The sequence below is a fragment of the Syngnathus leptorhynchus genome, chromosome 22 (assembly GCF_054491065.1).
Source record: "Syngnathus leptorhynchus isolate UIUO chromosome 22, UIUO_Slep, whole genome shotgun sequence".
Lineage (NCBI taxonomy): Eukaryota > Metazoa > Chordata > Actinopteri > Syngnathiformes > Syngnathidae > Syngnathus > Syngnathus leptorhynchus.
In genome coordinates, this window is record NC_141216.1 from 827,185 (window position 1) to 842,111 (window position 14,927).

Below are 14,927 nucleotides of genomic sequence, written 5' to 3' on the forward strand. Positions count from 1 at the left end.
CAAACGCACGTACACACAAAGTGAGGTTTGCTTGTGGAGTGTCCCCGCTTGGCCGGTGAGGGACTGGGAGTGTCGTCCAATCTCTGTTCAGTCAAGTGTTAAATTAGATTCCGTTGCCTCTCTGTCGGAGTTGCGTGGGAGACGCGGTCATACACAACTCGCTCATTCACAGACTAGAGTAAAGTTGGTGCAGGAGCTGAGATGATCATGATGCAAAAAAAGCCATGTTTTATTGAGTTCCATTTTTTTTCACCCTCACTGTTTTTCTTTAAATTAAAGGTACTAACGTCTTCATTCAGGAACACTTTTCCAAAAGTATACGTTTTCATGATTTGTGCACTGGATGCTGTGATAAAAAGCACCTTCCCTCAAATCCCCTAATTGCCTTTTTAAACTAAATCATTTCGATCCAGGTCAACTAAGGTACCTATCAACCATTCAATAGAAAAAAAGAAACCGATACAAAAACATGAGCAAGATTAAAAAAAAGACTATTCTTTCCAGATGATGCTCAGTGTCAGAGCTTTTATCTGGCAGCATGCTGTCGAGACACGCGAGCCTACATAAGTGAAAGCATCTAAGGCTCAATTACTTTTTGTCGACTGACAAAATGTCGACAGTATTTGGGCGTTACATCCTCCTTATCTTCATCAACCCAAACCCCCACCCCTCCCCACCTTTTTTTTTTTTTTTTGCCGCTAGCCTTCTTTTGGGCTCTCTGCAGTGCACATCAATATTAATCAAGCGCTTTAAGCTGCAACTTTCTCAAGCTGCATACAGCAAAATACTGCAGTGTGTTTCAGCACACACGCATATATATCCATCGAGATAGCTAGATGGTCTGTGGTCGACTTTCCTACTCGGCAATGACGTTCTGCGCTTGACATTGACTCTTGGTAATCAAGCGATTTTGCCTGGAGGAGAAGCCAGAGCGCTTGGAGCAGCAGATGAGTGTGCTGAATGAAATGAGTCTGTCACCGGACTTGATTTAAATTGTCTTGAGTTTCTGATTGCGCAGCTTTGGTTAGTGAGCGATAACCAGGGATGGGGTATAAAAAGGCAGGCTAGAGCAGAATTTTCTATCATTTTCCTGTCTTCACTGATCTAAATGGAAGAAAAGCAAAGAATTATTTCACAGCAGAAAATGAGTTTTGTGATTATTGGCAAACAACGTTGTAAATTCTCATCGTGCACAAGCCGCTGTTGAAGCGGGCTGGGCCCACAATAAGGCGAGGTCTCGGCAATTAATTGATGTCGATAGGACTCTTCTATCCGCATTAGAATGATGAGGATCACCCCAATGAAATGTCCGTGCTATCACATCATCAAGAGGGTGTGTCAGCGTGAAATAAACCGTCTATTGCATTCACTTTCCATGCAAAGTATCTCAATGTTTCAATCCATCCCTTTTGGCGCTTGGCTAATGTACCTTACTGGCTCCCAGCCGCAGTCTTCATTAGTTTGCTCTGTCACCTAGGAACAATAAAGCTGTAGTGTTCTGACTGGCAAAGTGGCACAGCAGCTGGATGGCATGCGGGAGGGATCTCTGCGTGCTTTACTTCCGCCAATACGGCTTGGATTTTGATACATGCTTTCCGAGCTCTGTATTTTATTTGAAGACGCTGCGTTAGGCCTTGCGCTTGCACGCAGGCAGGCAGGCAGGCACGCACGCTGGTCTAGCTCGGGGCTGAAGTCGGTGCGCTTGTGTGTGCTCCAGGTGTTTTGCAGCATCTCTACTCAGCAGAGTGCTTGTTTAATGCTTAGTAGGGGTGGAGACAAGCCTCGGGCGACTGTGGAAAATACTTGACGAGAACTTAATCGATATCAGGCACCTCAACCTCGCCCTTTTGGGGGGTGCGTGTGCGTGTCTGTGCGGGATGAACTTTCTTGCTGTTTTGTTCATTATCTGGCGACACGATGAAGAAGCTCTCAATCAGACCAAATATTTCTGTAGACTTGGGAGTTAATTTTGCTGCTGTCATCGTGTGTTATATCAATGAAGATTAATGAGCCTGTTTCCGAAGAAGCCATGCAAGCCCAAGCCATGACATTACCTCCACTATGTTTCACAGATTAGCCTTTCCATCACTTTGGTAAAGGTTAATCTTTGTCTCACCAGTCCATAAAATGCGCCTCTGTACTTTTTTTTTTGTTGCAAATTCCAGCCAGGTCTGCTTAATGAGTGCTTTGCATTTTCTAGAGTAACAAATGAAGTTTGGTTCATGTACATGACCTTCAATCTGGAAGCTGGAGTTTTTCCATAATATTTTGTCGTAGTATATTCATTTAAAAGTAGTCTTCTCGGGCCCCCCCAAAAAAAAAAAAAAAAATCTGAAAATGTACACTGACATTTGCCACAATTATTTCAATAAGTCATCTAATAGGAGAATGTTCCAATACTTTCGCTCACATAAAGGTTGTGTGGATCCAGACAAAATATGTTATTTCAACACATTTTTTAGTTCTAGATTTAAATAGTTGATCTCTTGCCTCATAATTCTCTTCCAATGTCGAACTCAAATGCAACAATTAAGGAATTGGCTTTGTAAAAGTGTGTGTAAGTACATTAAGTGCGCAGCAACACTTCTGGGAGGAAAATGTATGCGTGCTGCTCGGAAAAATATTTACAGCATTGCATTTTGTAAAAAGCATCGCTAATTAAATCAAGACGTATTGTTAAAGCTCCGCCATGGCTTCTAGAATAAACGCAGTTGAATAAACAGCTAGCAGCTGAAGGAAGCACAGAGTGATGTTGAGCCTAAGTACTCTGTCTTCCTCCAACAGTGAAGAACATGAATGTTAGATTAGCTGAAGACCCCAATTTGAGCAGAGGTCTGAATGTGAACGCTTGTCTGTCTCTATTTGCCAACCCTGTGTCCAGGTTGCTCCCCACCTATCACCCCAAATCACTTGTAATAGACTCAAGTCTCTCTGGGACTGCACAGGATAAGTGAGTGGGATAGAAAGTGGATGGATGGAAGATTGAGAAGAGTGTCACATTGGGAAAATGGTGGCGCATCTCCGTGTCTCTCCGCTCTTTGCAATACGCATTGGAACATAGCTGCAAAAACTCATAGGCAGGGCTTGCTCTATATTTACAGAGCTTTAACGTATGAACTCATTCAGTGCCATTGACTGTTCTAGATGTTGAAGACATGAACTGCATTGGCAGTTCTTGATGAAATTGCAAGCACGGAAATGTGTCAGGCTGAATTGATAGATTAAATACACATCGTACTAATGCAGTGTCAAAATAATGCTATTATAAATCGCTTTGACGATTAGTTTGTGTTGTGTCCATGGTTGGTTGAATTGACGGACCTAAGCTTGACTGAAATATTGCTTTCTTATCAGCTATGCATGGGTGTACACGTGTGAAGGAAATCGACAAAGAGACGTATGACAAGCATGTCTCTAATGTGGCGCTTAAGTCCAAGCAGACAGACATTGTGCGCGGCGCTCTACTGAGCTGCGGCCAAATCAAGTCGATGAGGGAAAAGAACAGAGGAAGCGGCTCCGTGAGGTAGAGAGATAGATGAAAGGAGCTATGGATAATATGATGGAGCTGATAGGAAAAATCATTTACCAACACAATTTGTTGACAAGGATCTGGGAATGTCTCAATGTGTCAGCGTCACAGTCACTTTGATGGATGACGGAAGTTGGCCGTCTCTAATGCTCCCTCCCTCACTGGGCTTCTTTTCCTACAGCCGAGCAAAACCGCTTCCCACATAGTGAGCCACTCCTATAAAATACATTTCAAAGAAATAAATAAATGCATACCTATATAAAATTCTTTATCTATTTTTTTTTTCCCTGAAATGATGTTGATCTGTTTGTCTTCATTAGCACGGCCACATTTTAGCTGCAGGTCAGATGCTCCAAGGTTAGAAAGGCTGCCTATTGACAGGGTTCCTTCTTTGAGTTAAGATGACTCGCCTCGGGGCACAACTCCAACCACGTATCGACTGCATAACAAAAATAGGAGCAAAGACTGATGAAAGGGAACAAAATGGAAAGGTTGTGTTCACCTGTAAAGTATTAAGTGTTGGGTCGAGATAAATGCGCAGTTTCACTATTTTGCTGTCCGGGACTAAAGACACCATCCGCTTCCTTTGACACTTTGATTCAGCAATGTTATCTGTTCCTTTGAATAATTCAACATGAAATTTACTTTCATCGTTGCTTTTTTATTGCTTATAGGCTTACTTAACGTCGGTTTTCTTTTCGTACTAATGCTGCTTAATGTGCTAATGTGTGCTTTTTCTCTGTACATTAGCTAGATGTTGTTTTTAATGCTGTTTGGATCATTACAATATAGCATCAGTAATTAATGATAAATACGTCGAGAATTTCAACTGACAATGGGCTGAGACTTGATGTCAGCGAGTTAATGATGATCATTGTATATTAGGTTTATCTGCAATGAATGGTGTTATTTGTAGAAATCCCCATTAAAAAAGCTGTGACAGAGCCTGCAGCGCCTCAGCGGTGTGGTGGATAGATAGGGACGCTTGCACCTAAGTCTACGGCGTGTCCCATTTGATTATAGGTGTTTTGCCTCCATCTTGCTGCTGGCCGGTTGTGTTTTGCAAAGGAAAGCCTAATTTGAGCCTAATGCTTCTCAATGGTGACTCTCAGCCAGATCCAGCCGCCAATGCGTGCCGTCGGCAAACTGCTTTGTTATGCTCAATGCCATCAATCTCTATGCATGAGAATAGCCAACTTCAATACTGCTATTGATTGTGGAAACCTTTGAAAACGGCTAAGGTCAAAGCTTCATCCTTCCTCAAAAAGTTGCTGAGATTGATGATTACATTTTTAAGCCATATTCCATTAAGGTTTGAAGCCGTGCGGAAGAACGCTGGCTCGCTCGCTCGTATGTCAGACGGATTCATCATCATTGGTCGGAGGAAATTATTATCCTCCGGGCATGTAAATGAGAAGGAGAAGTCTGGACAAGGGTGAAAGAGCATGATATTCATGATAGACAGAGTAACAGGTTGACATACGAAGGGAAAACGGACCACAAGCAAAGCTTTGACGACAAATGGAATGCAATTAGAGCATCCGGCTTTCGGAGCACAAAAAAACTTCAAGAACGCCTACACTTTCAAAATGGCCACTTCATAAAAGAAAACAAATATCGAAATCAAGAGTTTTCATCGGATGGGCACGGCTTATCTCCGTTGCCCGCTCGTAGACACGCCCCTGGCTGGACACCACTTTTGCTGCAGTGTTTAGGGGGCTGAACTGAGGTTCCACAATTGCAACATTTGAATTGAAATAGCCGTGCTCCTTTGTCTTGCAGGGTAATCAAGAGGCCCCAGCTCCCCCTGAAGCAATGGCTCAGCCCTTTCCACCGGCCCAGTACCCGCCTCCACCACAGAATGGGATGCCCGCCGAGTTTGCCACACCCCACACTGATTTCACAGGAGCAAACACGGTCGCCGAACACGCCCTGACGCTGTACACGCCGACACACACGCAGAGTGAACAAGGCGTGAATGACAGCAACGTTCCTGCACTCACAGCCAACACAGTCACGGTGAGTGCTCAATCCAAACCTTGACAGGATTGAGTTTTCTGCTTTGAATCCAGGCTCCCTCCGCCCATCCTGTGTGGAGGGCCTTTGCATGTTTGACCCCACGCTTGCGTGGGTTGTTGTCTACGTCCCCCCCGTGATTGCTTGGTGGACAGTCCAAGGTGTGTCCCGCCTCTCGTCCAAAAGTCAGCTGGGATAGGCTCCAGCTCAAAAGTGGACAAGTGAATGGATGGTGATTTATCCAATCAGATCATTAATGCCCACTTCTGGGTATGTCGTCGTTTTATAGTCTGGGCAGCTAAAATGCGTTAAGTGAATTGCTTTATATTCCAATTAAGTCAAAGGTCTGATTTACAACCGCACGTTATTCGCAACAATTGACTTGAGTGCCGTGGTAGTCCAAAATAGTGCGTGAAAAGACAAGTTGGGAAAGAGCTGATATCAACTGTTTGGGAAAAGTGCAGGGACTTTCAGGGCAAAGTAAAACAAAGTGCAATCCTTCCAGCTGAAGTCTTGACTCTCTCTCTCGCGCTTCTTTATTTTATGATTAAAATATGTTTCCGATAGAAGCACAGCTTTGGCAGTATGTAGTCTAACGTCTTGTGGGGGGGGGGGGCGCAGTTGTTTACAAGACCGCGGCGCGGCATTGCTTTGCCTTGCCTTGCCGTAGCTCTCGGCTCGCTCTCCTTCAAGAATACAAATTGGTCAGTCCGACACCTATTCCCTGGAAGACCTTGCAAACTGAGATATACCGTCATAGCTATTTGTGACTTTGAGTGCTTTAAATGTTTGCTCCAAGTCAGCATTTTTTGTTTTAAATGTTCTACTTGTGATATGTGCAATGTCAGCAAGCAATCCTTGACCCAAATGGTTTGTTTTTCTTTCAGTTTTGCTTGCTTAAAGATGGTTTCTCAGGGGAAGCTGTGTGGAGAGAATGTTCTCCTCACCACAGTTACAAGGTAGACGATTGCTTGATTTGAATGCAATTTTTACAATCAAAAGATTCCATTCATGTGCGGCGCGCCGCTCACCTTTGAAGCCAGCCGGGTTTTAAGATAATTGATACGGCGAGTTGAGCTCAAATGCTTTTGTAGTGGTGGGTGGTGCACTGTGAAGCCTGCAGGGAGTCAATGAAGCCTTTCTTGTTGACTCTAGGAGTGTCTTTCTGAAGTCTCTCAGAAAGTGAGCTTCACACATAAAACATCCAACTTAAAGTACCCCCTTTCCTGTGGGATCTTCCAAAATCTGGGATAATGCATGAAGTCAGAAAGTAAATGACAACCAGAAGAAGCCATAGATTTGATGTCGTATTTCTTTCAGTGTTTGGACTAGTATTAAACAATTGACCATTTCTTAGTTACCGATCGATAGTGGCGGTGAAATGAAGCTTCAAATGTGCTTCATGAACCAGTGGTATTTTTTGGCTGGCTCCTCGAAATGGCACTGTTGCTTTTAAGAAAGGGTGAAAGAAATTGCCAATGTTGAATGCCATCCTCAGGAGTAGACAACTGGTTCATGAAGCTTCATTTTTCCATCACTACTAATAGATGATTGGTCAAACACAGATTTGTAAAGCTACACATCCATGGCTAAGCAATGTCCATTCTGCACCACCACTCATCGAAAAAACTGTCAGAGCTATTGGGAGTGATGCATGCTGGGAATGTATGGGGAACCAGTGAGTGGCGTAAAAACGAGTTGCATTTTGATTTTCCACATTTCACTTTATATAGACAAGTGAAAATAGTTTGTTGAGCCGCGGTATGATCATTACCTGACCGTGATGTCCAGCTGAGCTGGCATCCACATTCACCTGCTCATTGGAAACACTGTAAACACACAGTTGGGATGGAATTGGCTTTATAGTTGTTTGGAAACCGTGGGGGATTATGTGTTTGCATGCATATGAGCGTGTGTTTCCGGAATTTGAAGGCTTAAGTTCATAGAAAAGCTTTGCTTCTCTTTTAATGTATCCCCACACACACCCACACACACACAAGCACAATATTCAACTCAGTGGCACCGTTTCCCCGGTGACAGCGAAGGAAGTTTGGTCTGCTTGTGTATGATAATGTTAATGTAATTATTGCCTCATCTTCCCTGGCTGCTCACACACTATGGACACAACCAACCAAAGACTGATACATTTGAGCTCTGCGACAAAGGCTGGGGGTAGAGTTAAGCTTAAAACTCGATCTGTTCCGTCTTTAGTTGGACGACTACCGCCAGGCTTCATCAACTAACACACAACCATTCCAGACGGAGGATTTGTTTTTTTACCTAGGGATTTGTGCCGCACTGACTCTTTTAAATGAGATGATTCTAAATATCATATGCGTGCAGTATTACTAACAGCTTTATGATGTAAACATAATAGCGTCACGCTTAAACAGTTGTTGTTTTCCAGAGAGTAAATTGAATGAAATAAATCAAATCCACCAATCGCGTTTGACCATCTGCGCCACAACTTGGACCTGTTTTCACCTGCTCTAAAATATTTTCTTTCACCATTTTCTGTGTAATGCGCTCAGTACCTACTCAGCATTTGTGTGTGTTTGTGTGTGTGAGAGAGAGTGAGTGATGTAATGCCATTATCCTCGCTTCCCTGTCTTTCCATTTTTACCGTTCTCTCTTCTGTCAGCACTTAACCCCGTGTCTTGCATCTCTGAATACTTCCTCCCTAGCCAATCATCCAGGGCTGATTTTCGCTCTCTTCATTCTTTGGCTTTTTCTGTCTCCCACTCTCTCGTTCTCTCTTCCCCCCATCTTGTTGCTACAAATGCTGCTACCTTCAGCACTTCTCTCTCATTGATTGGAAGGCGGATAAGCTGACATCGTCTCGCCATCTTGGGGTTTTGGCCTTATTCTTTCGTGTCATCCTCATGTTGTTTGGATTTCTTTCGTTTTCAAATGAAATTGTTACGACGTAATTGAAAACTAATAACATACACGAGGAGACGAAGAAATAAACCAAAAATTGACAACTAATATTTATCTCAGAAGCTGTGAGGAGAATTAGTAGCCTGAAGGCTCCAAACAATTTTAAAAGTAAGGGAATTTTCCAAAGTCACTCAAATTCGAGCTTTCCAGGTCGTGTTTTTATTTTTGTTTTTATGCACGGGCTGGACCACATCTAGTTTAAAATGCACCAACACACCAGTAGCAAAGCTTCTCCAACAAGGTTGCTTCAATTAACGCTGTCCCAGAAATCTTTAAGAAACTGAGCAGGCACAACATTGGCTGAAGAACCCCAGGCTTTCTTTAATTAGAGCCACCGTTTTGCTTTTATTTTGCTTTCAGCTTGACAATTGACTATGGATTATACTGATTAAGAACAGCAGAGGAATGGATGTGAGATTTGGACAGGAAATCCCTTTCTCCAAATACTTAAGAAACAAATACTTGTCAAGGATGTTGGAAACAAATGACCCAGGGCCAGTGTGGCTTCATCTCAACGGAGTTTTTCCTCCCTTCCTCAGAATCTTAATGCTGACTCTAGTACTTCACCAATTACCAGGGTGAACTTTGTTGGTCAACACGCTCTAATTCTGATGATGCTTTGTGCCAGTTTGCAAAAGCTTCCATTGAGCTTCAAAGTTTCTAGCAGAGTTTGTCCAAACCAGTCACACATTGTTCTGGATGGTTGCTACTTGGGATTTTTTGTAACACCTGGCAGTCTGAATGCATTGCATGTTCTCACTTGCCTTGCTTTGTGATTTCTGATGGACCAACTTTAAGTGTTTTCACTGGAATAGTCACACCAGTGCATGATATGCCAGAAAAGCAGCACAAGTTCGTTCCGATCCGATTCAAAACACTAATTGATTGACCTTTGGCACTCTGTGTGCTTCTTTGCAGCAGGTAGATGACGTTGCACAGACGGACGGTTCGCAGCATCTTCACCTGCAGCCAAGTGACTCTTCGGAGAAACAGCAGCCTAAAAGATTACACGTCTCCAACATACCTTTCCGTTTCCGTGACCCTGACCTCCGACAAATGTTTGGGGTAAGATGTAGGATTTGTTTGTAATTGCTTGCGACAGCTTGTTGCAAATATACTTTGAATCGATCTGTTTTCTATACCGCTTGTCCCTATTAGGGTCGCCCGTAACTGGAGCCTATAGGAGGCAGCTGACTTAGCTAGCTGGGTGTATCCCGGACCAGTCACCAGTCAATCACAGGAAACGTACAGTCTAGACTTGAGACAAAAAGCCAGTCAATTGATATGCAATTCCAGCCCCTAAACAAATAATGAATACACTGATGAATGAATGAATAATAAATAAATCAATGTAGATATCGCTGTATTTCAAACAAATTAAAGCATAGTAAAATAACTTTTTTTTTTTTTCATGTACAGTACAACGGGACAAGCCGAAAGTCACAAAGACTGTGCGCTTGACAAAAGTGAAACACAAAGGCTAACACTCAACATAAGGAATGTAAGTTGCGTCCCCTCCCCGAATTAGGTTTCAAGACTCTGGTCATAAAATTAAATAATTCACACCCTAACCTTTGCGTGGCCCTTAACCCAAATTAGGCTAGCTTTATAAATGTTTTATCTGGCGTGTCTGTCCTTAAGTGGTCCTCTGAAAGTCAGAGTGGTAGGTAGCTAGCCTATTGTATGCTCCACTTGTCTTCACACATGCAAAAGAAACATTTAAGGACAGGCTGTACAGTCATGAAATAACCTGTTGCTGAACTCCAGACACTGTACAAGCCACGTCACTCGGTGTGTTTCACTAATGCATATATTTTTGCGCTCGGATGCCCGAATATAGATAGCACGGGGGTTTTTAGCCCTGTTTTTCGGCATGCACGTAACACAAACACGCAACCAAACCCAGCACGGCGATGAATATTTAATCGAGGGTCGGAGTTATGCGTCTCCTACTTTCCTCTTACACAAATGGACTGAAACATCTGCTCCTGTGGGTTCCACCGGCACTTCCCAGGCCTCAGAGCTGTTGATGTTGCAAGAAGGCACGGGAATGTAAGGGCCCGTCAGTAGAGACGCAATTAATGGGATTCTTCAGCAGGGTTAAAAGGGAGTTTATCCTCATTAGGTGTATACAGGGTGACAGCACCAGCTAGGGGTGCTGGAGTGTCTGTCTGTGTGTATTTGGATTTGTGTATTCTTCAATTGTGCTGGGACTATATTTTCTTCCAACTGTCTCCAGTCACTTAGTGAATTCTCTGAAGCACCGAACGCGGCGCGACAATTAACCGACGATGGCGTCAGACTGGGCGAAAGGAGAATGGTAAAGGAGGATAGAAAGAGACAGACCGTCTGAGCCCGATTTAGATGACCGGTAAAATGTCGGCCGTGAGCCGGTTGACTTGAAAACGCATCCGCTCGCTCGGTTGTTATTGGTCAACGCGTCTAGTCCTGACCAATGTGTTCCTAGCGCCGTTGTTTTCATGGTTTCCTGGAATAACAGAGCAGACAACCAGCCCCAAAGTGAAGCAAGTAAAGCTGAGCCAAGACAAGTCAGTAGCGTGCAATTGGATTGTTCCTGAATGTGTTATTTTTCCTGAGCTGAAGGCAGAAGCAATTACTGTAAAATGTGTCTGGGCTTACTCCTCACTACCATAGATTTCAGAAGAAGTGAAGAACTTCCTTTCACTTAAATTGGGATGTGTGAGCAGCAGACACAAATCTATTACAGTTCCACTAGACTACCGCCACCATGCAAACAAAGGCAATAACTGGGCATTACGGCAAATGGAATTCTGAGTCATCTCGGCCAAAGTTGTAATAGGAAAGCATTATGAGAGCATTAAACTAAGCCATAGAAACAAGTTCAATCAAAGGCGAATCCCAAGACCTTTATGTATCGTGAACAATAAAGTCAACATAACCTGCAAAAGCATTATTTTTTTAAACGCAGCATCAACACAAACACAATCTCAATCATTTTAGCCTCATTCATAATTAGCAAAAGACCATTGGGAAGCTATTACAGGGTTAGGGAAGAAGAAGAAGAAGAAGACATTTTAATGGCAAACTGAGTATTGCCATTAACACCATCACTCCAGTCATCTCCATAAATAATTCCACACAACCAGATCTTTGTATTTTTATCGTCATCGTTTTGGACACTTCTCTAGCAGTTGTGGCCTACTGTACCCAAGGGTGAAACCTGACAAGTTAAGATGCAGGACCGTCCGTCCCCTTGAGTATTGGCTGTGTTTAATTAATAAACAAGCACTTAGTGAGCCCACCGCAAGAGGGTCCTTACTGTCACACTCCCAGAGGTAGGGTGCCCTAAATGAGTCATTAGATACTCAATGCACACTCACTGTATGTGAGGGCTTGGGTACGGCGCTAATGGTGTTTTAATGATAGCTACACCTGCCTAATCACCTGTTTGGGGGCTTTCCAGCATTCCAGGTAACGCGGCATTCTCAGCACGGGAATTCTTCTCATTTGCCTTTGCAATTAGGTTCCGTTCTAGCTTTCTCTACATCTGAGGAAGCAAGGTGTAATTAGAATCAAAATGACATCAACATATCATTGGAGTCATGGAAAATAGTTTTTGCAATGTGGAGGCGGGTATGTTTGAGTCGATTCAGACCATTAGTTTGTATTGACAAGTATAGGTTGGTGATAAATAATATTGCTTTCTGTATCATCAAAGCAATGCAGGTGAAGCTTTATGGACATCAATAACTTGCTGCAGACATTAATTTTCCAATGTTTGGCTTTTTATTCACATAATCAAGGTGAAATTTGGGCAGTAAAAACAACCTACTAAAAAGTAATGATACAAGTTCCGCTCGTCCACTTGACTACTGTCTCTCGCTCTTTGTCTTGTTTTCTCTCCCCCTCCCTCCCTTCCCCCTTTCTCCCCCTAGCACTCTTTCAATCCAACCAGTATAGGCAGACATTCAGACAGTCATTGGTGGTGCTACGGGGTCACCGCAAGACAAATGACTGGAGCCCTTTTCACACTGCACTTAGCAGAGTGCAAAGATCAAACCCGATCATTTGGTGAGGGGCGGGTACCACTGAATCGGACAAGGATACAGAAGAATATAGTGTCGCTGCTACCACCAACAGTTTGTGGCCAATTGTTTCTTCTCCCACCATAAAACTTTCCTTCAGAACTCTTTGCAAACTCCAGCAAGGCTGGAAGGTCTTTGTGTTGGAGCAGTAACAGTCCTTGGCGATATGAAACCATCTCGACTGTAAACAGTGTCACTGATGTTGCATCAGCTTTCAGTCCTTGCTTATTTCTGACCTACCACTGTCATAAAAGCTTGGAACCTAGCCCTTTGGGGGGGGGGGGGGACAAGCTAGCCCAACTTTGTGCTGGTCCCGAGGCCCGGATAAATTGGAGAAGTTGGAGTCAGGAAGGGCATCGGTTTGTAAAACGCATTTAGATCATTTCACATATTGTCAAAAGGCCCACCTCTGGTCATTCTAACCTTTCTAATAACAATGCTAACAAAGGAATTAGGCTTGAAGTAAATCAAATAAGTAATATTGTCATCTCATGTAAAAGGTATGGTTTTGAAAATGGAAGAAAAGGTCGCCCTCAAAACAAAAGCCGACAGCTTTAAGATCCAGATAAATGCCTTCTAATTGTGCTGCAGTGCTTCACTAACTCCATCTGGCACACACATCCAAGCAACAATAACTTGAGGACATTGATGGAGAAGTATAGCTCCACACTGCAGCGTTGCACTTAAATGTGGCTGACATATATATCAATTACAATTGGGGAAACCCGCTGTTCGGCTGACAAACTCCAGATGATGTTCACTCAAGTGGCATAAACTTCTGTCCAGATTATTTATCATATACAACATGAATTTGAGGATTTTACAATCGTCATATTTTTGTATTCTAGGTAGTTTGCATTTGCATTTGTTACATTTCTCATGATTTCCTAAACAGAACAAAACCCCGAATGGTTTCCCAATATGTGTCACTTTCTATTTGACACTAAATTAAGCAACATGAATGAGCGAGGTTGTGCGACACATGTACACGCTCCAAATGCAGCTTTCCACTGGGAGGAAGTAAAGGCCAGATTGTGTGAGCAGAGAGAAAACAGCAATTGCTTGTTCACTGGTCTGTGGATAGGTCTCTGGCTGGCTGGCTGGGGCAAGTCCCCGACATCCCAGAGTGTGCGTGCCAGACACACTTGCACACCACGGAAAGGGATTGAACCATTCCAAACATTTCTTCATGTAGAATACGTTTGCCCAGAATGGAATCAAATAATAAGTAATCGTGAAATGATTGTTGCTAGGCATCGCTTCATTTGCAGATGTGACCTCGCCTTTGCTCTGTTGTCTGCGCCATTTGTATTTATTTATTGAAATCAACAGATTCAAGGTCTATTTATGCAGAATGCAAGGCTGAGCATTACTATACTGCCCGGCAACAGGAACTTATGAGTGGAGCGCCGCTCTACTTGTTTTGAAATGTTGGTTTCTTCCAATTGTTCAACTATTTTCATCATTTCTTTTGGTTGATTCATTTTGACACCTATGTACTTTCCATAATGAGATATTTTCTACCATTATTTTTTGTGCTCTTTCTGGGTTTAGGGATTTAACCATGCAGGTAACTTGTTTTGATTTCATCTGTTTTGTCTTAGCAGCTGGAATGAATCCATATTTGCTCGCCGAGAGCCAGCTGTCTATAAATTCATCCTTTTTAGCGGGGTGGCTTAGTCTCATTTCCAAATCATCTTTTGAGTGGTTACATTGTATCGAGTCAGTGCTGGGAGCACATTGGGCAGAGTTAGTGTACATTTGATAGAATAAGTCTACCCAAACACGATGAGTCCAAAAGAAAGTGTTTTCTTGTCGAAGAGAACATTTGAGACACTTGCACTCTTAATTGTGTTTTATATAAAGAGGGTGGAACATGAGATGATGGGCATCATTAAGATCAGTGGTGTGTGCCAATACGTTCCACAGCTATAGCATCTGCCTTGCTAATGTTCATTAACAGCATATAGCCTTCCGCGCCAATACACACACATGGCCATATACGCTGGTCTTTATCACCACAACAGAGCAAACACAGCATTAAATGGCACTAAGCGTAAATGGCTGTTTTAATAATCAAATTGTCAGGTCAAGAGAAGTTGGAGAATGGAGACAATTGAAAACTTGACTTGCAAGTTAATGAAGAAAGGTTTTTTAGGACAAAGCTATGCAGCGTTTTGTATTTTATGAGCAAGATGAGCTCGCATTCCAATCATACTGTTTGCTCTCCTTTTTGTCTTCAACAGCAATTTGGCAAGATTTTGGATGTGGAGATTATCTTTAATGAACGAGGTTCCAAGGTAGGTAAACACAAAGAAAGGTGTGCAGTATACAGTAATGTTTTTTTTTTTCTTTCCTCTGACTTTAGTCTGTAT

At 42.9% G+C, this 14,927-nt stretch overlaps 1 protein-coding gene across 1 annotated transcript in view; it reads left to right on the plus strand.

Moving 5' to 3' along the window:
- Positions 1-14,927, plus strand: part of rbfox3a (RNA binding fox-1 homolog 3a) — a 45,132-nt gene that overhangs the window by 18,634 nt on the left and 11,571 nt on the right. The window contains exons 2-4 of the mRNA XM_085904551.1: positions 5,312-5,548; positions 9,404-9,550; positions 14,799-14,852. Of these exons, the coding sequence (XP_085760677.1) occupies positions 5,312-5,548; positions 9,404-9,550; positions 14,799-14,852 (438 nt within the window). The remainder of the gene's footprint in view (positions 1-5,311; positions 5,549-9,403; positions 9,551-14,798; positions 14,853-14,927) is intronic.